The sequence below is a fragment of the Anser cygnoides genome, chromosome 1 (assembly GCF_040182565.1).
Source record: "Anser cygnoides isolate HZ-2024a breed goose chromosome 1, Taihu_goose_T2T_genome, whole genome shotgun sequence".
Taxonomy (NCBI): domain Eukaryota; kingdom Metazoa; phylum Chordata; class Aves; order Anseriformes; family Anatidae; genus Anser; species Anser cygnoides.
In genome coordinates, this window is record NC_089873.1 from 4,035,338 (window position 1) to 4,058,338 (window position 23,001).

The following is a 23,001-nucleotide window of genomic DNA, read 5'->3' on the forward strand; positions in this document are numbered from 1 at the left end:
GGAACATCGAGCTGGGAGGCTCCTTTGGGGTCATCGCTCCCGGCTCCTGGACACCCACCTAAGCCCTTGGGCCTTACTGGGACTTCCCAGGGACCTGCCAGCCCTCTCCGAGATCTCAGCACAGATGACAGAAGGACCCTTGGGGATTCTGCTCCTAGCTTGGGGAATGCACTTTAAATCCAGGCTCTCATCCTTCTGTCTTCCGCATATTCATCATGGGCAGGCAATTCATTGGTACCTCTCCCGTTTCCTTTACTGTTTGCCTTTAACTCACTCAGTTATAACCAAAAGCACCTCCTTTAAGCCACAATCACTTTTGCCCATGCTGCCTTCTCATCACCTGCACCTTTGTCCTCTCAGGCTGCATTTCCTTTCCTAACACCACAGTATTCACCCACTTTTTGGGTGTCTCTTGCCTCGTATCAGCACCGGTGCAAATATCTAAACCACAGCACTGCCGTCCTCCCTTTGCAAAACTCCTTGCAGTAAATCAGGTGCTAACTAGGCTTGAACCCCCATCCTTCTGCTTGAAGGGTTCCCGAATGAAAAGAAAGGAAAAAAAAATTGCTTTTAGCAAGGCTGACGGCATAGCAGGAAAGAGGGTTGACTTCAGGAAAAATTTACTGCCCCCCAAATAGTTTCTGTGTAGCACCGAGTGCGACAGCGACAGCACGCAGGTGCTCAGAGCAGAGGGGCCGAGCAAGAGCGACCAGGTCCGAGGGGTGAATACGGCCAAGAAGGCATTTAGAGAAAACTAAAGGGAGCCTCATTTTGCTGGTAGAAAGTGATGTGAAATGTTGCTTTTTTTTTTTTTTTTTTTTTTTTTTCCTGCCTGGCTAGCACCATTGCTGCAAGCCGGCTCACGTGCACGCGAGCTGATTTTGGCACTTGTTGCTGAAAGCCTCCACGTGCGTTTGTGCAGATCCCTCGTGGCTTTTCCTGCCTCTTGGCTGCCAAGAAAAGGCGAGCTCAGCTCCCGGCATGGCGTTTGACTGGGGCCGATGGAGTGGGGTTGAGCAATGTTGAGCCTCGTTCCTCCCCGGGGATTTCCCCTTTTTGCTATCAGCCCTCCTTCCTCGAACCCAATTGATTTTTTTCCCCTTCTCTGCTCGCAGCTATTTTAAGAAAGGTGCTGCCTGCACCGACTGGCAGATGCTGGGTGGCCCCGAGTGCCTGCTCTGTGGGGTATTTTGGTGCTCGGCTGCTCGCCCCAAGCCGAGTTGCTTACGGCTGGGGAAGGAAGCTGTTTCGTTAGCACGTCAGGTCCAGTTGCAGAGTGCAATAGCGTACAAACGGGACAGCCTGTCCCCAGCTGGGGGAACGGGTCGATTTCTTGGGTGTTTGGGTGAAGGGAGGAGGGCTTGGGGCACAAGATGTTCCCTGCTCTGCCCCGATCCTGCCTGTGGGCTCAGCCCTCCCAGTTGCAGAGGTGAAGGGGGGATTGGAGACTGAACTGGGCTCTCCCTGCCGTATTCCGGACAGGGAACCCATTACCACCACAAGCAGAACGCTTTAAACGTGCAAGCACAATCGCCATGAGCAAAAGGCCCAGCAGCTTTGCAAACTCTTCCAGGGTTCCCCCCAGAAGCCCCCCCAGCAGCGACAGCAGTTCCCTGTCCAGCAGTCAAGAGGAGGACGCAACCACTTGGTTACTCCCTGACCCTCCTGAAAGCCCCTGCCTCCCCCAGAGTGCTGCAGGCAGCTTTCTTGGCTTCCCCATGGTCCCCCTGATTCTTTTTCGGAAGCGAGAAGAGTTTTTTTTTCAAATTTGTTTATAAATACCCCTCCTCTCTCCCAGATGAGTAATTCGCTCAGTTGCAAAACGGTGCCTTCAGCGCGCTAGCAAGATGTTGGGCAGCTGCTGGCTTAAATTTTGCAACCTGCCTCCGAAGGGAGGATTGTGCCCATGTTGCAGCCTGGTAAACTGAGGCTGTGCTGGAAATTGCTGCCCTGCCGTTAACCGAGCTCACCTATAGCTGTATCTTCGCGGTGATGCAAGCCCAGCCCTGAGCCACCACCTCCAAATTTATCCGTGCGAAGAGGCACTCGGGTTCCCCGTAAGCTGCACCCTCTCCTCTTTGACGCCACGATGGCCCAATGCTGCTCTGAACGTAGGCATGAATGGGACTAGTGCTTTCCTTACAAGCTTCCTTTAAAGGAGAAAAAAGGAAAAAGAAAGAAAAAAAGGTGATGAATCACGGCTTAGTCAGAGTTGGGGCTGCCGTTCCCTGCATTTTGATGGCGTGGGAACGGTGCCGGGGCTGGCTGCCATCCCCTGGGTTGGTACCCAGGCAGGTTCTTCCCCAGGGGATGGGGATTTGAGCCCAGGGTTTGGATTTTGGGCCCCATACAAAGCCTTTTTCCACCATTTGGGATGGGCTGCTAGGTCATTTTGGTGTTTCAAAAGCAGGGACAGAAAATAAGGGAAAGGAGGTGTTTGGATTTTGGTATTTCAGAGAAGTCCCCAGGCTACAAACCCTGTAAGAGATGGGTTCTGCTCTCACAGATTTGGGATTTTTCCCCCATTCCCACTGGATTCCCACTCGAAGTGATTTGATCTGCAGATTTCAAGCTCTGGCTTTACATTTCTTTACCTCCCGATGCACCTTGTGCTGCCACCACCCTCACAACCAAGAGTGCCTTATAAATAGTAATGATGCTCCTTCCAGCTGACCTCACTTGGAGCAGCTGGGTGTTTGTGCCTTTGAAAACCAGGCCACTTATTTAGGAGTTTAAGTATGGTCTAGCTTTCCGCTCCAGTTATTTAGGCGTTTTTAGCCAAGAGTTACTAGGTGGATCTAATTTGAAGCGACTGTGATTTTAATTCAGGCAGAGGTTCGCTTTCCTGCTCTTTTCGATGCTCTCAGGGCGGTGATTTTGGAAGCGGCTGAAGCTTCTGGGAAAGCCATGGAGAGGAGCACGGAGCTGCAGGAGGAAGGGAAATGCCCCAAATCCTCGTCCCACATCAGCACGTGAATTTCCTTCCCTCTTCTGAGTCACGTTTTATCTGGGCACCAAATTCTTCTGGCCCTTCGTGGGAAAAGATTGATTTAGCGACAGTGGCAACAGCATCCGATCAACCTGCCTCCCTCCAGGGTGGCATAAAACCTGACGCTGAAATGGATTTTTGGAGAAATGGGGAAAAATAGCCAAAATCTATCAAAAATAATCTTCTGCCCTCTCCTGAGGATGTATTTTGTGCATTGTCTTGGGGGGGCACATCTCTGTCTCACTGATTCACCCCCTCCTCGCCAGTTGATGCTCTCACCCTCTTCCTTCCCACATCCCAAATCTCTGCATCCTTTTTCAGCTCCCACACAGTACCATTTTTTTTTGGTCTATGAATATATTTTTCCAGCGTAGCAGACTGAGGGATTGTGCACTTTTTTTTTTTTTTTTTTTACTCCATCCATCTTGGCACCATGTAAGGAGACAGCCAAAAAGATATTCTTTGTCATAAAAACACATGCCTGTTTTTCTAGGGGAAGATGCCCTAAAATAATACTGGAGGCTATTCAGTATGTAGCCGAGATGCTAACTTGCCAGTGTTTTAATTTCCGTGCAAAATTTGCTTTATTTAGCAAATCAAGCTAGAATAAACTCAGCGGAGCACTTCCCAGCTATAAAATATTGAACTTTCCCCACCAGCCACCCAGCATCCCGCTGCTGCCTGGGCATTGCTCGGGGTATGAGCATCCCAAAATCGTGGTTTTAATTTTAGGTTTTTTTTTTTTTTTTTGGAGGAGAAAGCTGGATTTTCCCCACACCTTTATTTATTGCCCTTGCCACGTTTGGGTTGGAAGTAGCGCTTTTCACCATCGAATCGAGGGTAGCGAGGTCACCTGCGGGAATCCGGCTAATGGGTTAAAAATCCCGAAGCGTGGCTACGTTTGGGATAAAATCGCCCAATACGCACCCTAATAAAATATACCTCTATGCGTTAATTGCGCCTAGCGGAGGCAGCGCAGGGGAGGCTCCGCAGCCTCCGCTCCTCCATCCCCGAGCCCGGGCGGAGGCCGAGAGGTGGGGGGAGGCTGCGAGCCTCCCCCGGAGCCTCCGCCCCAGCCTTTTTGCGCGGCCGCGGAGCGGGGCGGAGGCGGAGCGGAGCCCGGGCACCCCCCGGGCGGAGGTGGGGGGGTGAAGGAGGCCGGGCCCCAGCCCTGCCTGTGCGACGTGAGCGACGTGCGGAGCCTCCGCAGCCCCCGGCCTCCGCCTCCCACCCGCCGCGGGCCGGGGAGGGGAAGGGGGCGCGGAAAGGGGGGGGGGGGGGAGGCTGCTCGGGGGAGCCCTTGGGTTTAGAAAGGATTTCTTTTTTTTTAAATATAATTGTGGTTTTAGAATGAGTTTGGTTGTAGAATTGCTTTGGCTTTAGAATTATTTTTATTTTTTTTATTATTATTTTCTATTTTTTTTTTCTCTTTTATTCTTTTTTTCCTTTTTTTTCTCTGTTCTTTTCTCAATTTTTCTTTTTTTCTTTCTTCTTTTCTCTTTTATTCTCTCATTTTTCTCTCTTCTATTTTTCTTATTTCTTTTTTTTTCCTCCTTTTTCTTTTCTCTTTTCTCCCTTCTTTCTTCTCTCTCTTCTCCTTTCTTTCTTCTCTCTTCTTCTTTCCTTTGCTTTTTTCTCTTCTTTCTCCCTTCTTTCTTTTCTCTCTTCTCCTTTCTCTTTTCCCTCTTCCTTTCTCCTTTCCTTTCTCCTTTCTTTTCTCTCTTCTTTCCCCCTTTTTTCTTTTTTCTTTCCCCCTTTTTTCTTTTTTTTTCCTCCTTTCTTCGTCTATTTTCTCCTTTGTTCTTTTCTCCTCCCATCCTTTCCTTTCATCTCCACATTTCTCCTTCCAACACCCCATCTCCAATACCCCCTTTCCCCTCCCCACCCTCTCCCCATCACCTCCCACACCCCTCTTTCTCCCCACAACCCCCCCATTTAACCCCCCCCCCCCCCCCCCCAAATCCCCCCCATCCTCCAAACAAAGCCTTTGTCCCGCTGCAGTGCGGGGGGGCCGGCAGCAGGCGGCAGCGCCGCGCCGCGCCCCCTCCCCGGCTCCTCCGCCCTCCTCCCCGGCTCCCGCCCCCCCCCGGGCCCGCCCCGGAGGGCGGGGACCCGCGGCCCCCCCCCGGCCGCCCGGCCCCAAATAGGAGCCGGCGGCAGCGGCGGGTCCAGTGCGAGCGGAGCGTGGGAACGGCGGCGGCAGCAGCAGCGCGGCCGCTTCTTTTTTTCCCAGCCCTCGCTTTCAGCTTTCTTTTTGATTTTTAGAAAGGAGAAAGAGGAGGAAAAAATCCGAATATTTCTATTTTTTTTGGCACTTTTTTTTTTTTTGAATTAAAATTAGCGGCGGGACTCGCCCACCTCCCCGCTTTGTGCCCCGTCCCTCCTTCCCCCTCTAAACCCTCACCGAGCGGCAAGCCGTATTTTATCGTCTCTTCTTATATTTTTTCGCCCCCCCCCCATTTTTTATTTTTTTTTTCCTTCCACCCCCGTTTTGCGAACGCCCCAAGGTGGACGCGGAGCGCCAAAAGACCTTGCCTTTAAAAATGCCCATGGAGCTGACGCAAAGCCGCATCCAGAAGATTTGGCTCCCCAATGACAACCGGCCGGCGCTGCCCCGCCGCTGTGAGTAGTAGGAACGACGTGATAAGGGGGGGGGAACACCTTGGGGGGGGGGGGGGGGGGGGGGGGAGGTCCAGCATCCCCCCGGTAGGAGGGCGGCGGGGGTGGGATGCGGTCCCCCCCCCTTCCCTCCTCCCGTGCACCCCCTTGCGATGCTCTCTCCGAGGGTAGACCCCCACCAAGGTGGACCCCCCCACTCTATTTTTCCATATTATCCGTGCAGCCTGAGTGTGCCCTCCTCCCCCCCCCATAGCATCTCTGTGCATGCTTCCAGCCCAGGAAGGTGCAGCCTGCCTGGATCTGGCCCCACGCATGTCCTGACATTCCCTCCCCCTCGCTTTCCACCCCATAATACTTAATAGGATTAACAGGGAATAGGGCAGGTTGCTCCTAGGCTAGCTCAGCTGGGATTTTACAGGGCATTCAGCACCTTGCCCTGATGTTTGGCTTGACTGGGCTTTTATTGGGGGGGGGATAAGATCGGGGATTTAATAAACCCAAATAACCACCGGCTGCCTGCGCCTCGCCAGCCCTTGTGCCTGGGGGAGATAGGAGGCAGGTGGAGGGGAGGGCAAACGAATTGCCTGCTCAGCGTCCTGCAGGAAAAGAAAGCGTGGGGGTGTTCAAAACCAAACCCCACGCTTAAAAAAATAAATACGAGCCGATGCTCGGGTCGCCCGGGCGCTACTATCAAACGCGGCGTGAATCACGGCTGATTTGGGAGCCGGCTCTTCTAACTGACCCGGCAGCTGTGCCACCCCACGGAGCCCCCAAACCACCCCAGCTCCCAAATAAGCATCGCAGGAACCCGCAGAGGCTGCGGAGAGCGAGGATGGAGGCGGCGTTTTGCAGCCCGGAGAGGGATGGCAGTGGGTGAATCAGTCCTCCCGCTGCCTTTTTTTTTTTTTAAAAAAAGTTGCTCGTGTTTCTCTTGGCCAGAAAGTTTACCCACTTTTAAGAGAAAAAAAAAAAAACGTTCTGGATGAATGATGCCGTTAATTTCCCCGATGAATCACGGCTGCTGCCCCACGGCCGTGGGTCCCGGCGTGCCACGAGGGATGCTGAGCCTTGTGTCTGGGCACATGTGCAGGGGAAGGCACCGAGGAAATGGCTTTCGGCAGCAACAGGCTGAACATCTGGCTGGCCGTGGGGCAGAAATGGCTGGGCTGGGGTGGGACCGGTGTAATGCTTTGCAGCTGGGTCTGAGCTCTTTGGGTTTCTTTATTTTTCTCAAGGACTGACACCTTTGAAAGAAATCCCCCGAGCACGTGGTGCCTCGCTGTGTTTTTTTTTCCCCACTAATTTATTCACGTGGTTTCTGACAGGGGAGAGCTCCCTCTTACAGAGGAGAAAGCTAACATATTTTAATATATGAATATAATCATAGTAATATGATTGTTGTTTCTCGGGGTGGGAACGAGCCGCGCTCGGCATCATTCGCTGCGATCTATGGGAAGAGCCCGGCTGGGCGTTTTTTGGTTTTGAAACCCGTGGCTTCCCATGGGCGATACTAATTCCTCGGCAGCAACAAAGAGCTCGGGCACAAAGGCGTGGGGCCGGGAGGCCGGCGTGGAGGCACAATGGCGAGCCCCGGCCTCCCTCGAGGCCGGCACCGTCCCCAGGGCAGCATCACCATCGGGCCGCTCGGTGCAGGAAATAATTAGCCCGATTGTCCTCCTCCTCTTGGTCGCAGCTCCAAGTGATGCCTTCATCTGGCCCTTTGACGGCGATCCATTCAATTTCTGCCGAGCTGCACGTCTCTCACGTAGGGGCTGGGAAAGTCGAGGCGGTGCAGGGAGGGGGCCGGGCTGGGGGATGCTGGAGGAGAGGAGGCAGCGGCCGTGGGCACGTGAAACGTGGGATGCACGTCCCAGGGGTTGCGTAGGCTCCCTGCAGCCTGCACGCAATGTATGGACAGGAGATGCAGCTGTCTGCAAAATGCAATGGGGGAAAAAGGTGGAAAAGGGGAGCCCAGGGCTCACACGGAAGATGCGGCGTGGGTTTTCGGCAAGGGGGGGAGCGTGTGGGAATGCTGCCTACATGGAGACAGTAAAAATGCCTGGAGTAGGGAGGCAGCTATTTTATTTAACCTTTTATAGATGCGAATTTCCATTTTTATTTTTCTCCTTCCACCCCCTCCAGCGAAGCACGGGAGCGCACCCACGCTGGCTCTCAGCTGCTGTAAGGCACGAGATGAGCCGCTTCTAAATATACAGCTCGAGCCTTTCACAAGCCATCCCTGACCTTGACTTACCTGGGTAGATGTCGATAATGAGTGATGAATATGCATTGAAATCCCTGATAGCTTTCCAGGGTGGTGAAAAGAAATGATGAATTAGGTCTTTGTGAAGCGCCCGGAGCGAAACACGGGGCTCGGTTTCATCCCTGCTGCAAAGTTTCCTGGAGCTCGGGGCGGGCTTTTGTGATTTGGCTGGGTTTGGGCTCGGGCTCCTGGTGAGAAGGTGCACACGCCGTGCCCAGTGCTGACCTGGCGTTTTGGGAAGTGCTCGCCGGGTCCATATTAAGCATAATTTTTCCATGCTGTAGGGGGGACCTGGATCGTTCCTTCGACAGCAAACTGAACTGGGAGAAATTCCTCAAATACAGGTGTTTTTGCTGCTTATGTGCACTCAGCGTGAGCTCTGGAAGCTCGATTTTTATCTGTCTGGAGCCGAGGGGGCACGAAACAGTACCCAGCATTGTCCCTGTGTCAAATACTATTATTTTAATGGCCCCAAATCCTCTTGGCTCTGATCTTTGAGATCCTTTGTCTGCTGGCAGATAGAGAAAGGAGGAGCTGTCTATTCAGGTACAATTTTTTTTCCCCTTCCCTCTTTAATTTATTTTTTTTTTGTGGGGAAAAAGAAAAGCCTCAAAGTTTGTTGGGCACATGGGACTGTTGCAGTCTGTTCTAAATGGTCAGAGGGGAAAAATGTTTTCCTCTGGTACACCTCGCAGCCCCCCTGGGTACCCCGGCGTGCAAAATCAGTGCCTGCCGCTGAAGCCGGTGGGAGCTGCCCTGGGCTTTTGAAACGCAGCACCGGGAAGCCAGGTCACACAAAGGGAGCGAGTGTAAGGGCAGCTCCGTCCTCAGGAATGCGGAAAATTTAAGAAGAAAGAAATCCCTTTTGGAGAGTTTTATCATCTCTTGTCTGCTGAGTCTGCTTTGGCAAGACACCCAGGCAGATGATGAGTGGCTCTTTGCTGTTCTGGCACTGTAACTTGTGGCCTTAATTCGGTTTCTTTAGCTGATGGATTTTTTTTCCTTGATCCCACGTGCTTCACATGCTTTCTCTTCATACCTCTCAGTCTGTTTGCCCACCCCTGAGAAAAAATCCCCCCAGCAGCCTCTCGTATCCCCGAATCGTGCTGCCACCGCTGGTCCCACCTGCCCTGCGGCGGGCAGGGGAGCTGGGGCGGGCGCACTCTCGGCCAGCCCATAATTAAACCACATTTTACGGCGCTGCCATCAGCCATTCACTCCCTGCATTCCTTTCCCATGAGATCTCCAGGCTCCGGCGGCTTGAAGGGGAGATGAGAAATCCCCCGGAGGGGCTCGCTCCTCGCTGCCTTTGCCAGGAGGGCTCCCTGCACGTGAGGCTGGGTGGGATGAGAGGCGGGTGGCTAATCCAAATTCCATTAGGCATCCTTAAGATCTTCCTTTCCTGCCAGTAAAGCACTTGGCTCGGTGCCTTGGCCTTTGGGATGTGTAGCGCCACGTGAACGTCAGCGTGGAGGTGATGTGGGGAGGCAGGGCAGAGGGATGCTGCCGGTGCGCAATTTCCTCCCAGTTAAACCAGTGCTCTGGAGTTTACTTTCTAAAGGGTTTTCTGGGGAGGAGCGACTCACCTGGGCAGCTGATCTGTCTGCATTTCGTCTTGCAATTCCGTTGAATCAGAGGAGTTTCCTTTAGCTGGCCAAGTCATCGCTCTGGATTTATTTCCAGCTGTTTGACGCAGGACCCTCTTGAGGACAAAATGTAACCAGCTTAGGTTCCTGGGAGAAAGGGATAAGTCACTCCTGTGTATCTTCTTTTAAATGCTGATGGTTCTGCAGCTGGCTAATGTTAGGGTCCTGCTTTCCTTCAGGAGGAGGAAAAAAAAAATTTGCATGTGTATCAGCTTAAAAGCTCGCCAAAGTTTTTTGAAAAGTTGCTCCTGGTGGGTGGAGATCTGAGCACAGACCTGGTGTTTCAGTGCAGCGGCCGCCTCTGAAAGCAGTCTTTGATTTCTTTTTTTTTTTATTCCGAACTGGTGCTTACTGTCTGAGACACTGTGAGTGCAGATGGACGGGCAGGAGGTGCTGAGCTGGTGGTGGAAAAGCTGACCGAAGGCTGCATTTCTTCCCTCGGATGGTGCCGTCTCCCACGCCCTGGCACATGCCCAGGCTGCTTGTGGCCATCCTTTAGGTTTTCGTAGAATTGTCCAAACCACAGGGACGAGGGCTTGTGTTTGCATTGATTTTTTTTTTGCAAATGGGGAAACTGAGTCACGGAGGAGCCTGGGGCAGCTGCAGTTTCCTTGCTTGCTTTGCAGCCATCAGGATGTTCTCCTCTGGCTGTCAGGGTTGAATTTGGGTCAGGGTGGCTGAGCTGGGGCGCTTGTCTTGCTGACTCACGGAGCCATCTGTCCCTGCTCTGGCATGTATCCAGCAGATCTCATCATGGAAATAAGTTGGTGGGTTCCCTTGCTTGGGGTCTAGGTTGTCCACCCTCGGGAGAGGGGGATGCAGAGGAGATGCCGCAGAAATGATGGTGCATGGGGAGCAGAGGCTTTGGGTTTTCTCTAGCTTCCAAAGGACATGGAGGAGGCTGGCTCAAAAGCAAGTGCCGTGCAGGGTTGATAACGAGATGCGCTGGTGGATTAACGGCTGCTGATGTTTTGCTTTCTCCTCTTCCTCCTCATAGCCTGTGGGCCTCAGCTCGCCAATTCCCCCACTGTGATAGTGATGGTTGGCCTCCCGGCCCGGGGGAAGACCTACATCTCCAAGAAGCTGACTCGCTACCTCAACTGGATCGGCGTCCCAACAAAAGGTGAGGAGTTTCGCTGGCTGCCTAGGGAAGGCACCAGGTTCAGGTCCTCAGGAGGTGCTCCAGGAGCTCAGTCCCATGGGAGGTGGAGGGGCATCTCACAAAAATATCACGGGCTCAATATCGACATCCTCCTGCCCCTTCTGCTGCACCCCAGGCTCTCCACCTTGGACACCAAGGAATGTCCCTGAGTCTTTTGCTGCTATAAGGATGCTTTTCCTTGGTCCGTAGCTAGAAAGTGTCATCCATGGGTGCTGCGCAGCTGAGCTGTGCTGGTGCACGCTCCTGGTTTTGACAGTCTTTGCCTTTCCCGTGCAGTTTTCAACGTGGGCGAGTATCGCCGCGAGGCGGTGAAGCATTACAGCTCCTATGACTTCTTCCGCCCTGACAACGAGGAGGCCATGAAAGTCCGGAGGTAAGTGTGGGACCTGTATCCCAAACAGGGTGCCGGAGCTAACGGTTAGCATCCGGGTTACCCTGCTTGTTGTGGGGTGCCAGAAGGGCTGGGCTGGAGCTAGAGATCTCCCTGCACGTGCAAGGATCATCTTTAGGTGATTTAGAGGTGGCAAGAGCTGAAAATTTAGAGCTGTTGAGGTTTGGTGGTTTGGGGTCCACAAAGCAGCCTCCATCATGGGTACTCTGAGGTCACCTTCAGGCTCACCATGAGGTCCGCAGCAATGTTTGGCCTTTACTTCTTTATCTGCACTGAAGAGCATCTTGGTGCTCAGTCTTTCAGTAGGTTGAGCCTCAGATGTCCCTGTGAGGGGGACAATGGGGCCAGGTTTGGGGTCACTCACCACCTTTGTGGGGGTCTGTGTGCCACTTATTGTGAGGACATCAGGACCACAGGGCTCTCATCTCTCTTGCAGGCAGTGTGCCCTGGCTGCCCTGAGGGATGTCAAGCAGTACCTGACAGAGGAGGCTGGCCAGATCGCGGTAAGAGATGCCCTCTGTGGTAGCTGGCAATAGTCCTGGTCCCAAAGGTGCAGCTCACCTGGTGCAGCTCACCCAGTGCAGCTCAGGGCAAATCACCTGTGGGAAAAGGGGCCGCTTGCTCACCCCAGGGCTTGTCTGGTGCTGACATCCCCATGCTGCATCATTGGCCCTGATCTTGCACAGAAATGGGGAAATCAGGACTTTGCAGGCTTGCCAAAATCAGAGTTGGGGATGAACAATCCCGTCCTGCTCTGTGGCTGTGCTTCCTTTGTTTGCTAACCCCTACTTTGAGATCCTCTGGGCAATCTGCATCCTCCCCACTGTCAGCTGGTGTGTTTCGCATTTAAAATGTGATGAGGAAGCTGTGACTCTTATGTAAGCTAAGAAAGCTTTTTTCTTTCTTAACTTCTCTCTCATACATCCTATAAAATATTTCTTGCTCCCAAACCCCAGCACTTCATCAGTAAATGCTCTGGGGGCTTTCCTCCATCTCTCAGGCTATTTTACTGAGTCTGTTGCTTGTCCCTATTTTTTCCTAAAAGTTCCCTGAAATTAGGCAGCTGGGAAATGAGGAAGGATGTTACAAAATGCCCTCCATGAGAGAGAAAAGTGTGTGGCTTTTCTGAAATCTCCACTACTTCCCCTGGTTTTAAGTTGAGGAAGGGTTCGGTGAGAAACCAGACATCCGTGTTGATAACCAACATTTTTCTTTAAAGGTTTTTGATGCCACCAATACCACACGGGAGAGAAGAGGGATGATCCTAAACTTTGCCAAAGAAAATGGGTTCAAGGTTGGTACCATCAGGCTGCTGCGTATGTTTCATAGTCCACAATAGTGAAAAAGTAGACATAAAGAATATATTATTGTGTTGTCCTGAGGATGCTCCACTGTAAGGGATTTCACTGCTGGATTGATCAATGGTGTGTGAACCCTTCCTGGTCCTGGAGAAAAGATGGCATTGGGGTGGAGGGAGTGAAGCTGGGAAGGAGGCTAGGTTGAACAAGAGCTGGTTGAATGTCCTAAACGTAATTGCTGGTCTTCAGCTGAGCTTTGCTTTGCCTTGCAGGTGTTCTTCATTGAGTCTGTCTGCAACGATCCCACGGTTGTTGCCACCAATGTTATGGTAAGCATGGAAGCAGCTTGTTTTGTTTTCCCTCGTGTAGGGTTTTCCACCTGTGCCCAACTGGGTTCTTATCAGAAGACATCTGACATCTTGCCAGACTCAGTTGAGGGTTAGGAGTTTTTTAATCTCTTTATGACACATTTGTCCTGGGATGATGAAGGAGCCTTTCCAGGGCTGCCTGGAGGTAGTGAAAATAAAAGTTGTGGTGGCCTGTCCCCAGCTCCCTTCTGCTCTGTCTGCATGGCTGTTAATGTTTAACTTGTTATCAAGGAGGGATGTGTATTTAGGCTGCTTCAGTGACCCCCAAAGTCCCTCATTTTGGAAGTGATGGGTGTGGTTAAGTGTTTAAATCCCATCAGAGAGCAGTCAGACTTGGTGTCTTCAGCCACATGCAGCTTTACAGAGTCTATTGAGGTCTGCTTTGAGAAGAATAGCAGCTCGACTTGGAGGTTTCTTGCCACTAGCTGAGATCTTGGCTGGGGGAGCAGCATAAAAATTTGCTTACTGGCTCCTTTGGGAGCTGCTGGATCTCTGGTTTCCCATGAGCAGAAATGCTTCTTTGCCATTTAGGCTTCCTTGGACAGGTGGATGCTACTTGGTTTACCTAGATATGATTAATGTCAATGGAAGTATCCTTTCCTCCCCTGGGCTGTGCTCCAGCCTTGTCTCCAGTTGTAGGTTTGCACTTTGCCAGTTGTCTTAAAGCATCTGGGAATGTGTCATGGGATATCCAAAGTCTGAGAGAGGCTTTTCCTTGGGTTTAGTTCTGCCCCCAGGACTGGCTGCACAATGGGCACCAGGGTGTAGGGGCCATCACTCGGCATCTGCTCCTGCTGGGAGCTGCTGCCCTGTGGCTCGTTGGGTGGTTGCACACTGCCTTTTCCCTGACACTGCTAAAATGTTCAGTTTAGTTCTTTTTTTATGATTCTTTTGCAACACCCTGAAGCTGTATTTTTGCAGGATTTAATCCCTCCCTTTGGAAACTAGTTCTTGAAGGGCGGAAAAAAAATGAACTACTATCTCAGTGTAGATTTTTGCTCTACGGGGTGTTTGTGGATGAATAGTGCTTTTCGTGCTGGGATCAGTGCAGAAAATAGCTGTGAGCCTGGGGTGCTGTTGCTCACATTTCTTGGCTGTTATCCTGTTGGTTTCAGTGTTGCTTGGGAGGCTAGTGATGTGTAATGCTGCTGCTCAAACCCAAATCTTCAGGAAGGACGACCTGTTAGAGTAGCTCAGGCGGAACTCTGTGTGAGTTCTGGATATTCCTGTGGCCCACTTTGGGTCTCGTTCACTTCTTTTCTTTCTTATAGTAAGTGACGGCTGTGAAAATGTCTCAGTCAATAGCTGGATCTTGGCAGGGCTTTGAGATTATCACAGTCTGACTGTTGGATCCCTGCTGCACCCACAGCCCCAGATGGGCAGCAGCCTTCCTTACCTGCCTGGAAAGCTTCCTAACCACTCCTTTCGGTGTGTTTTCTCCCCTGCTGCAGGAAGTAAAATTGTCCAGCCCTGATTACCGGGACTGTAATTCGACCGATGCCATGGAGGACTTTATGAAGAGAATCAATTGTTACCAGGCCAGCTACCAGCCACTTGACCCTGATGACTATGACCGGTAAGAAACTTCCTGACCTCGGATTGGGCTGGCTTTGAATGCCTTTTGTCTTCCTGGAGAGGAGTAATGAAGTATGGGGTTGTATTTCACTTTGTGTTCAAGTACGTGACCATGCTGGAGTAACATATGGCCAAGCCTTGCTGTAAATTCAGGTCTCTTCCTTGAATACTCAATACAGTTTTCTCCATCCCTCTGCCAGGGGGCTGGGCAGTGAAACCTTCCCAGGCTCTTGTGGGTCCACATGTGCTGGTTTCTGGGGTGTTTTTTCACAGTCCCAGTTAAAGGAAGGGATTGCTTAGATAGACTCAAGGTTGAGCAAGCCCTGTGGTTTCCACCTTTGCTGTCCTGCATGACTGTGTGGGCTGCAACGTGTTGCCTCCCAGCCTCTCCACTGCTCACAAATACATCTGTGTGTGCCCTGCACAGATAATCCTGGGCCAGCTGAGTGCTGTCCTGGGGTGGAACGTGCCCCCTGCTAGGTTTAATCCTCTTACTGCTGCAGGGAGGAAGGGCGATTACACTGGTGTTACTTAGCTCTCCGTGAATTGCCGTTGCCTATCGGCTTCCTGTTGAAAATAGCCTGCAGGAAATCCTTTTAGCTGGGTGATTATATTGACTGAGATACCTCACCAGGCTGTTTTGTGGGGGTGGTGTGTTTTTCTGCTTTCCCTGTTGGCATCCCCCTCATCCTTGTTGTGCTTTCCCTAGGGAGCTTTCTCTCATCAAAGTCATCGACGTTGGTCGGCGGTTCCTGGTCAACAGGGTCCAGGATCACATCCAGAGCAGGATCGTTTACTACCTGATGAACATCCATGTCCAGCCCCGCACCATTTACCTGTGTCGGCACGGCGAAAGCGAGTTCAACCTCAAGGGGAAGATTGGAGGCGACTCGGGCCTCTCCAACAGGGGCAAGAAGGTAAGGGAAAGGAATATTCCCCTGTGGCTCTGGTAGTGATGTGGCTGTAGGAGACGCTGTGTTTGTATATTTGGTGCCACCTTGGGTACTTAGAAGATCCATCTATAGGGCTGGTTAAATTTGGGCTTGAGCGTGGCTTGAAACAAGACTGTAGCCACTGGAGTTGCATGCAGTTATTTGATAGAGGCTGGTCTGCAAATGTCTCTAGGAGAGAATGTCTTCGTTGTTTGGGTGGGTTCAGCCCTAACACAGGCAGGGTGGGATGTAGAAGGACTGCTGCCACCCTTCAGTTGAGCTAGTCAACTCCAAGGGTGCCTTCAGTTCTCTCACTGATTCTTCATGGATGTGGTCAAGAGAGCTGCTCTAGGAAGGGTTAATAGCTATTTTGGCTTGCCATCACCATTTTGAAGTCCAAATCAAGTCAGCTAAGGTGTGACTGTTATCAGGGACTACAGAATACATCCAGTTAGCTCTCTGACAAATAAACTGCTGTGGTTAAGGATGGTCTGGGATCTTTCACATCATAGGAGAGGCCAGGTTGTCATGGGGCTTCTTGGATGCTGCTCCTTAATTATATTAGTTTGCAGCTCCTGCCATTCTTTGTCTGCATGCCCCTTGTAGCTTTTGGGAATAAATGGTGTGCGAGGCTGCTCTTCACCTTAGAGCAAAAGGCCAATACATCTGCCTACAGAAGGCAAAAGAGGTCCTGGGGAAGACTTACTGGGAAGCAGGGAGGAAGGCCCATTGGGAAGCTGTGGATCAGGAGTCAACCTCTTCTTTGTGTCCTACAGTTTGCGCTGGCACTGAACAAGTTTGTTGAGGAGCAGAACCTAAAGGACCTCAAAGTCTGGACCAGCCAACTAAAGAGAACAATCCAAACAGCAGAAGCACTCCAGCTGCCCTATGAGCAGTGGAAGGCACTCAATGAAATAGATGCTGTAAGTACCTTTTGGTTGCAGTAGGGAAGGCTGGATTGTGGTGATCGTGGGTTGGCAAGAGGGGGAGATAGCTCTGGCCTTTTCTTAATCTTGTATAGATCTCACCTTTTATGGGGAAATTTTCCTCCTGAGGGGGGGAATAGTATTTTTCCTGCTCTAGTACTCACAACTTGGCATTGAAATTGTACAATATGCAGAACCTTCAGGATTTTGGCTTGAATAAGTAGGTTAAGATGACATTTGCTTGGACCTGCCCTCTATCTGATCTCTCCAAGGATTAAAGACAAATGCCTTGGAGAAGGGTTTGTGTCTTAGGTGTGCTGATGCTTTTTGATTTCAGCATGGCCCGTAACCTCTTGGCTGTCCTGTTCTTGCAGGGTGTGTGTGAAGAAATGACCTACGAAGAAATCAGGGACCAGCATCCAGAGGAATTTGCTTTACGTGATCAGGATAAATATTACTACCGCTATCCTTCTGGAGAGGTAGGCCTGCAAGGAGACCTCCAGAGATGTGGCAGTTATTTGAGCATGGCCTATTTGTTTTCATGCTACTTGGGCATAGAAGACAGGAGAGTAGAGGAGAAAGCAGATGCTCCAGGAAGCAAGAATTAAGAAAGGGTCGGGGCTCCTGTTTAACTTTTGCTTTTAGCTCTTGTAATATGGTATATGGAGATCTCATTAAGAAGCACAACACTTAACAAACAGGCTAAATGACTTCATAGTCAATTATTTGGGAAAGTCCAAAGGCCTCCTAGTCTAGCCTGCGTCACTAGGTCCACTCAGTCTTGTGGTGCCAAGGTTTTTGCCTTTCTTTCACTTCCAAATTAGTAATTTCAGCCCCTGCTGTCTGCGTCACTTGCTGAGGGCTGATGTTGATATCTTTGTTTGCTCCTGGCATGGGGAACATGACCTGTTTTCAAGGTGTGACACACTGAGGTGGGAATTGACGTCAGTCTTCGGTGATGCTTTAGGTTGTGAACTGGGCTTTTTTAGCACCAAATTAAGCCACGTGCATTTACATTTGGGAAATGTAAATGTTTGGAGACATACTAATGCCAGCATGCCTAACAAAAGAATGTCAGGGAATGGCTGGCATTGACTCTAAGTGTCTGGGGTTCCTTCTGGGTGCCTGTCGTGGTTCTTTATGAAACCCTTCAAAACCCTGGCTGTTGGTTTAGTTTAGTCAGAAGCATGAAAATAATAGATGAACCAAGACAATGCCCATTGTTCTTTGTAAGGTCTTTGTTTTCCTGGCTCTACACTTATCTCCCTGCCCTTCTTCTGTCCCAGTCCTACCAAGATCTGGTGCAGCGCCTAGAGCCAGTCATCATGGAGCTGGAGAGACAAGAGAATGTCCTTGTGATCTGTCACCAGGCGGTCATGCGCTGTCTCCTTGCTTACTTCTTGGACAAAAGTGCAGGTGAGCTCTGTGACCCTGGGCTGGGGGCGGGGGTTGATCCTGCTGCAGGAGGGATGACGGATGGAGCTCTGAAGAGATGAAATAGGGGTTCCTGTCCATGCAGGGACTGGAGAACGCATTCCTTTAGTATGGGATGGCTTTTAGGTGTTGAGGAAGATTTCCAAACCTGCTTTTGGAGAGGGGATGGGGTAACTCTCTTGCTTTGCTTTCTCTGCAGACGAAATGCCCTACCTGAAGTGTCCTCTTCACACAGTATTGAAGCTGACCCCGGTGGCCTACGGTAAGTGTGGCGTTTCTCCTTGATGTGCCTGGGTGTTTGACTTGTGCCTCCTTTGGGAGGTGGGCAGGGCTCTGGGGTGGAGCATCCTGCACCTCTTGGCTTTTCTGACAGCCTCTCCATTTCCCTGTGCTCCCTTCTGCAGGCTGCCGGGTGGAATCCATCTCTCTGAACATCGAAGCTGTTAACACCCACAGGGAGCGGCCAGAGGTGAGTGTTGCTCTTCCTCAGCCATTCCCTGGTGTCCCCCTTTTCCCTATAGTCACCTGGCAGTGAGGATGCCTGGGGTGGGCATGGGGAGATAACTGCTCAGCCAGGTGCTTGGAAGTGCCCCTGGAGCATCACAGGGGTTCTTGCTCTGCAAAGATTTGGCCAATCAAGGGTTTTCCAAAGGAAAATGACTTGCATGTGCCTGCTTCCCAGTGTGTTTGCTCAGATGAAAGCTCACCCAGGGATGGGTCCTTCCTGGGCTCTGACTTTCGCCTTTACAATCATCTGCTTGCCCAAAGAGGGAATGGAGCACTGGATGGAGAAGGTGGCTTCTCCCAGGTGTCCTAACTGGCTGGCAGAGCCCAAGCTCAGTGGCTTGCCCAACATCTCCATCCTCTGTGGTTTTTCCTGGCATGCCCACAGCTCTGTGTGGCTACCAGAGTGCTGTTCTGTAGGGTGCTGGGGGAAAAGACCCCTTGCATGGAGGAAAAATCCCATAAGGTCTGGTCTGCTCCATGAGGAGCTCGGAGGCCAGAGCAAGGGGATGCCAGCCCGGTGTCAGGGCTGGACAGCTCCCCAAAGGGGACCCCGTGTCCAACTTCCCAACTTGCACGTAGCAGTGATGGGTCCCAGCTGGTGGTGGGATGGTCAGATCCATCCCCTTTCAGGACACATCTTCAGGGGTGAATCCAATCCTTCCCTGTGGTGTGTCAGGGCCGTTGATGCCCTTGTCCATCACCGTGGCTGGGGGGCTGCGTGGCGCGGTGGGGACAGAGTGAGGCACATGCAAAGCGCTTGGGTTCCTCTGCTCGGCTGTGCGGGCGCTGCCCCTCCATCCCACCTGGCTTGTGTTGGAGCTTGGTGCTGACCCTCGCTGGCTGCTCTGTGCGATTTCCCCAGTCTTTCTTATCAGCCCGGGCTCGCTCTTCTTTCCTCTTCTTGCTTTCATGCCCTGGGGCAGAGGGGCTGCCTTTGAGGAGCAGACCGATGGGCAGGTCTCTGGCGTGCGAAATGGTGGCTGTTGATTACTGCTGTGCTTTGTAGTAATACCTATTTACCTTTTTTTGTGATCAAAGGCTCAGGTGAGGAGAAATTCTGTCTCACTTCTGAGTGCAGGGCCTTTTTTCCTCCCCTTCTTGGGAAATCACACTGCGCTCTTGAACGTTTTGCATCAGTTTCCTTTTTTTCGGTGTCCCGAGCCTTTCAATACATCCAACTAATCCTTTGCACGTTGACAGCAATTGTGGGGGAAAAGCAGAGGCTGCTTTAAGAAAAAACCAAAAACAACCTGCTTCTTTTTTCTTTATAACTGTCGCCTTCTTCCCTTTTTTATTTTACTTTATTTTTATTTACTTTTTTTTCTTTTTCTCACTCTAATTTAGGAAGCAAAGAAGGGACCTAACCCGCTCATGAGACGTAATAGCGTTACCCCTCTAGCAAGCCCAGAGCCCACCAAAAAACCTCGCATCAACAGCTTTGAGGAGCATGTGGCTGTTTCTTCCGCCCTGCCAGGCTGTGTTCCTCAGGAAGTGCCCACGCAGCTGCCGGGACAAGTTAGTTAAACTCTTTTTTTTGTTTTGTTTTGTTGTTGTTCTCGTTGTTTATTGTTTGTTGTCCTCCTCCTGTTGCTCCTGAAGCTGAGGAACGGCTTGCACTTGTCGCATCCTGTGCTGCTGTCTCTGAGATGCTCTCTCCCCGCTTCTCCTGTGGCTGCTGTCCTCCTGCATTGCGTTGGTTTCAGGAGCACCCGGTGAAGGGTGGCTGTCAGCCCTCTAGTGGGTTTTGAGAGCGTCGGAAAGCCCCAAAGCTCTGGGCCGAATCGAGCAACTATGTTAATTTAGGAATTGCCTTCACGTCCCCTGTTTGACATCGCTGTGTCACAGGATAACGGTTGAGGTTGGAAGGGACCTCTGGGGGTCATCTGGTCCAGGTCCTGCTCAGGCTGAGCAAAATAGAGCAGGTTGCCCAGGACTATGTCCGGATGGGAGCCAGTTCTCTAGACCAAATGGCTCGTGCCTTCCTCCAGGATGCACTCAGCTCCACTGTAGACCTGGGCATTGCGATAAGGCCAGGATTCTTGGGCTTCCTTGAAGATGCTACGAGGACCCTTCTTTGCCTGTGGGTCTTTCTTCCTTCCCAGAGCAATAGGCAAAACAGACCGAAAACGAGTAGAAGCCTCTTTGATGCACGAGGCATGGTGAACCCAGTTGCCTTGTGCAGCCCTGGGTGAAAACCTTTTTTTTTTTTTTTGCTGCCCCCCTGCTTATGTGTTCTCTCTCCTCTCACCCACCCGTGAAAGGATGAAGAGAGACTTTTCTTGGCGCATGCTTCTCCAGGAGCAAAAACCTTTGGTTATGGAGCTGGGGTGCTACCAGAGATGCTCATGAGCCCCTTCGCCGTGCTGCCTGTCCCCCTGGCTCCTTGTTGGCTCTCGCTGCCTGCTTTTCGTGTTGCCTGGTGTCTGCTCACACCAAGTGGGATTAGGAAGGGTGCCGTGCTCCAACCACCGCTCTGCTTTGCACAAACCTTGCCGCCCCGGCTGGCTCCTCCATCTCTTGGGGCTCTGTTTGGGCTGGCTGAGTCTTGCGACAAACCCTCCTTTGCTTTGGGGTTTGGAAGTGCTTGGATGCCCCTCGCTGCCACCTGCTGCCCCCTGCCCTGTCTCCTGCGGCGTTACTGACACCTCTCTTTCCATTTTCTCTCTCTCTCTCTCTACAGCCTTTACTAGGAAAGGCATGCCTGTAAGTACCTTCTTGCGTCTTATTTCCCTTCCTACCCTCTTCCTGTGTTTTCTTGCCAGTGGTTATTTTGTTGTTGCTGTGAAACCCGGCTGGGACATGGTTTTCTTGGAGTTGATATTCCTGGGTCTGAGTGTGGGATTTGGGTGCGTCTTGGGAGTGATAAAGAGGGGGCTGTGGGGGCTGCTTTGTCCAAACCACAAGTATCCTACCTTGATAAAATGCCTCAATTTGGTTGGGAAACAAAGCGAATTGTCACTTGCAGATGCTGCCTAAATTCCTGCCTCCTCCCTGAATAGTCACTGGATGGGAGATGCCGTTGGGTTTTCCTGGAGTTCTCTGAGGCAGCACTTTGTAATGTAGGTGATAGACCCAGGTGGTCTGTCCTTCCTGGGGGCTGAGTTGTGTCTGTGAGTGATGGCACGAGAGAGATTCCTGGGGAAGGCTCTGACCTCAGCTCCCTGCAGGCTTTTATCACCTGCATGGGAGCAGGGACATATTTTGGGGAGCTGGGCTGACCCTGGGTCCTGGCATCTGTAGTTCTGCCAACCTGGATGTTGGGAACAGTCAGCCCAGACATCTTGGGCAGAGTAGACACAAGGATGCGCTCCTCATCTGGCTCTATTAAGAAGGCAAGATGCCTTCGACATAAAATTCTCTGATTAGGATTAATTGAGGCTTTGACACTTAAACTCAGTGCTGTTAGATCCTTGTGTGCTAGGGACAAGATAGCTTCTGGTTATATCCAAAGCATTTGGACTCATTTCATGATATTGCTGAGTTAAGAGAGCATCAGCCACTGAAAAATGTGCTCAAATGTCTTCCCAAAGACCAGGGAGATGCTGAGGCTGGCATAGTGCCCAGGGGTCTCTTTGTCATCTATGGTTTAGATCAGCCTATGTGCATCCTTGTCCTGGTTCATTTTGTGGGCTGAAGATGAAGGAATTTGCTATAAACTGGTGCTGCTTTTGTGTAACTGGCGAACCTCGTGTTTCTTCCCTTTTCCCCAAAAATGATGTTAGAAAAGTCAGACTTGGCTTTGCTGATGGGTGTGTTGGGGAAGAGCATGCTGATGCTCCTGGGCGAATGTAGAGGTTGGGTTGCTCAGCATGGCCTGCATGCCCATGCTCCTTGCTGCTCATAGGCACAGAAGCCCCTGGTGAAGTGCCTGGTCCTCCTGGGGGTTGCTTGCAAATTGGCTTTGTTTTTGTCCATCCCTCCATCCACCTTTTTCTCCATCCATGTTGCAATAGTAAAAGCACTGCATGCCTTGGTGCCAGCTGGGACATCAAAAACATGAGTCAGGGGACAGCTGCTTTGGGTTGTGCTAGACCCTGAGCTCAGCTGGAGCAGGTGTGATGGTTTACCCATCCCAGGTGGGTTGGGAGCAGCAAGGTTAAAATCTCCAGCCTTCCTCCACCTATGGCTTCCTCCAGGGAGCCTTCCTCCACCTATGTGTGGGGCTAAAGGGTTGGTTTCAAGGGAGCCTGGAAGACCCCGTAGACCAAAGGCTTGGTGGCACCATCACTGCTGTCACCTTGTATGGCTGTCCTGTCCCTGACCATGTCCCCCTACAGCCTGTATGGAGTCAGGGGAGGTGGAGGTTACCTCCTTTCCCAGTTTGTGCTGCTTGGAGGCACTTGGCAGTGGGTGCTCGGTTGCATTGACCATCACTAGTGGGGGCTTGTTGCTATCCAGAAGAACCAGGGGACACCTGTAGAGGCCAAGGGTACAGCTGCATGCCTCCTGACCATGGGGTTGAGCTGGTTTGGGTTTACAGGACTAACTACTGTGTTTTCTTTTCCTTCTGCTTGGTTTGTGATCCAAGTTGCACTTTGTAATGACAACCCAATTTAAAGTCTCTCCTCTCCCCTCCCTTCTTCTCCCCTTCACTTTTCATGCTTAAAGACGACCCGTTTGTCACTTTCTCAAAGTTTTCTCTTTACTAATATTTCCAAGGTAAATGGCTGTTGGGTGCATGTGGCTTTTCCTAACCCTCACCCTGTCTCCTTAGATAATGCAGACCAGCTTGTCCCACTCTGTGGCCAGGCTACGAGGTAGTCGCTGGTGCTTGTAAGAGGCAGTTTAGGTAGTAAAATACTAAAAATGCTAAGAAACCTTCCTAGCTGTTTCCTAATCCCTTCCCCTCTGACCTTTTGTGTAGTTCTGTGAACTGGGAAACGTCTTTGTG

At 51.4% G+C, this 23,001-nt stretch overlaps 1 protein-coding gene across 6 annotated transcripts in view; it reads left to right on the forward strand.

Annotated features, from left to right (window-relative positions):
* PFKFB3 (6-phosphofructo-2-kinase/fructose-2,6-biphosphatase 3) overlaps positions 1 to 23,001 on the forward strand; it is a 40,015-nt gene that overhangs the window by 13,474 nt on the left and 3,540 nt on the right. For 2 of the 6 annotated variants that reach the window (XR_010833716.1, XR_010833718.1), the window contains exons 2-16: positions 10,515 to 10,640; positions 10,956 to 11,052; positions 11,507 to 11,573; positions 12,290 to 12,364; positions 12,641 to 12,697; positions 14,188 to 14,312; positions 15,021 to 15,228; positions 16,020 to 16,166; positions 16,544 to 16,648; positions 17,456 to 17,585; positions 17,803 to 17,865; positions 18,008 to 18,072; positions 19,455 to 19,625; positions 20,791 to 20,813; positions 21,076 to 21,169. Coding sequence is in view for 3 of the 6 variants with exons in the window: in XM_067002676.1 (XP_066858777.1) it covers positions 5,497 to 5,611; positions 10,515 to 10,640; positions 10,956 to 11,052; positions 11,507 to 11,573; positions 12,290 to 12,364; positions 12,641 to 12,697; positions 14,188 to 14,312; positions 15,021 to 15,228; positions 16,020 to 16,166; positions 16,544 to 16,648; positions 17,456 to 17,585; positions 17,803 to 17,865; positions 18,008 to 18,072; positions 19,455 to 19,625; positions 20,791 to 20,813 (1,574 nt within the window). In the remaining 3 variants the exon portion in view is untranslated. Of the gene's footprint in view, positions 1 to 5,496; positions 5,612 to 10,514; positions 10,641 to 10,955; positions 11,053 to 11,506; positions 11,574 to 12,289; positions 12,365 to 12,640; positions 12,698 to 14,187; positions 14,313 to 15,020; positions 15,229 to 16,019; positions 16,167 to 16,543; positions 16,649 to 17,455; positions 17,586 to 17,802; positions 17,866 to 18,007; positions 18,073 to 19,454; positions 19,626 to 20,790; positions 20,814 to 21,075; positions 21,170 to 23,001 lie in introns of all 6 variants that reach the window. The other 4 variants (XR_010833730.1, XM_067002676.1, XM_067002651.1 and 1 more) reach the window with 4 other exon arrangements.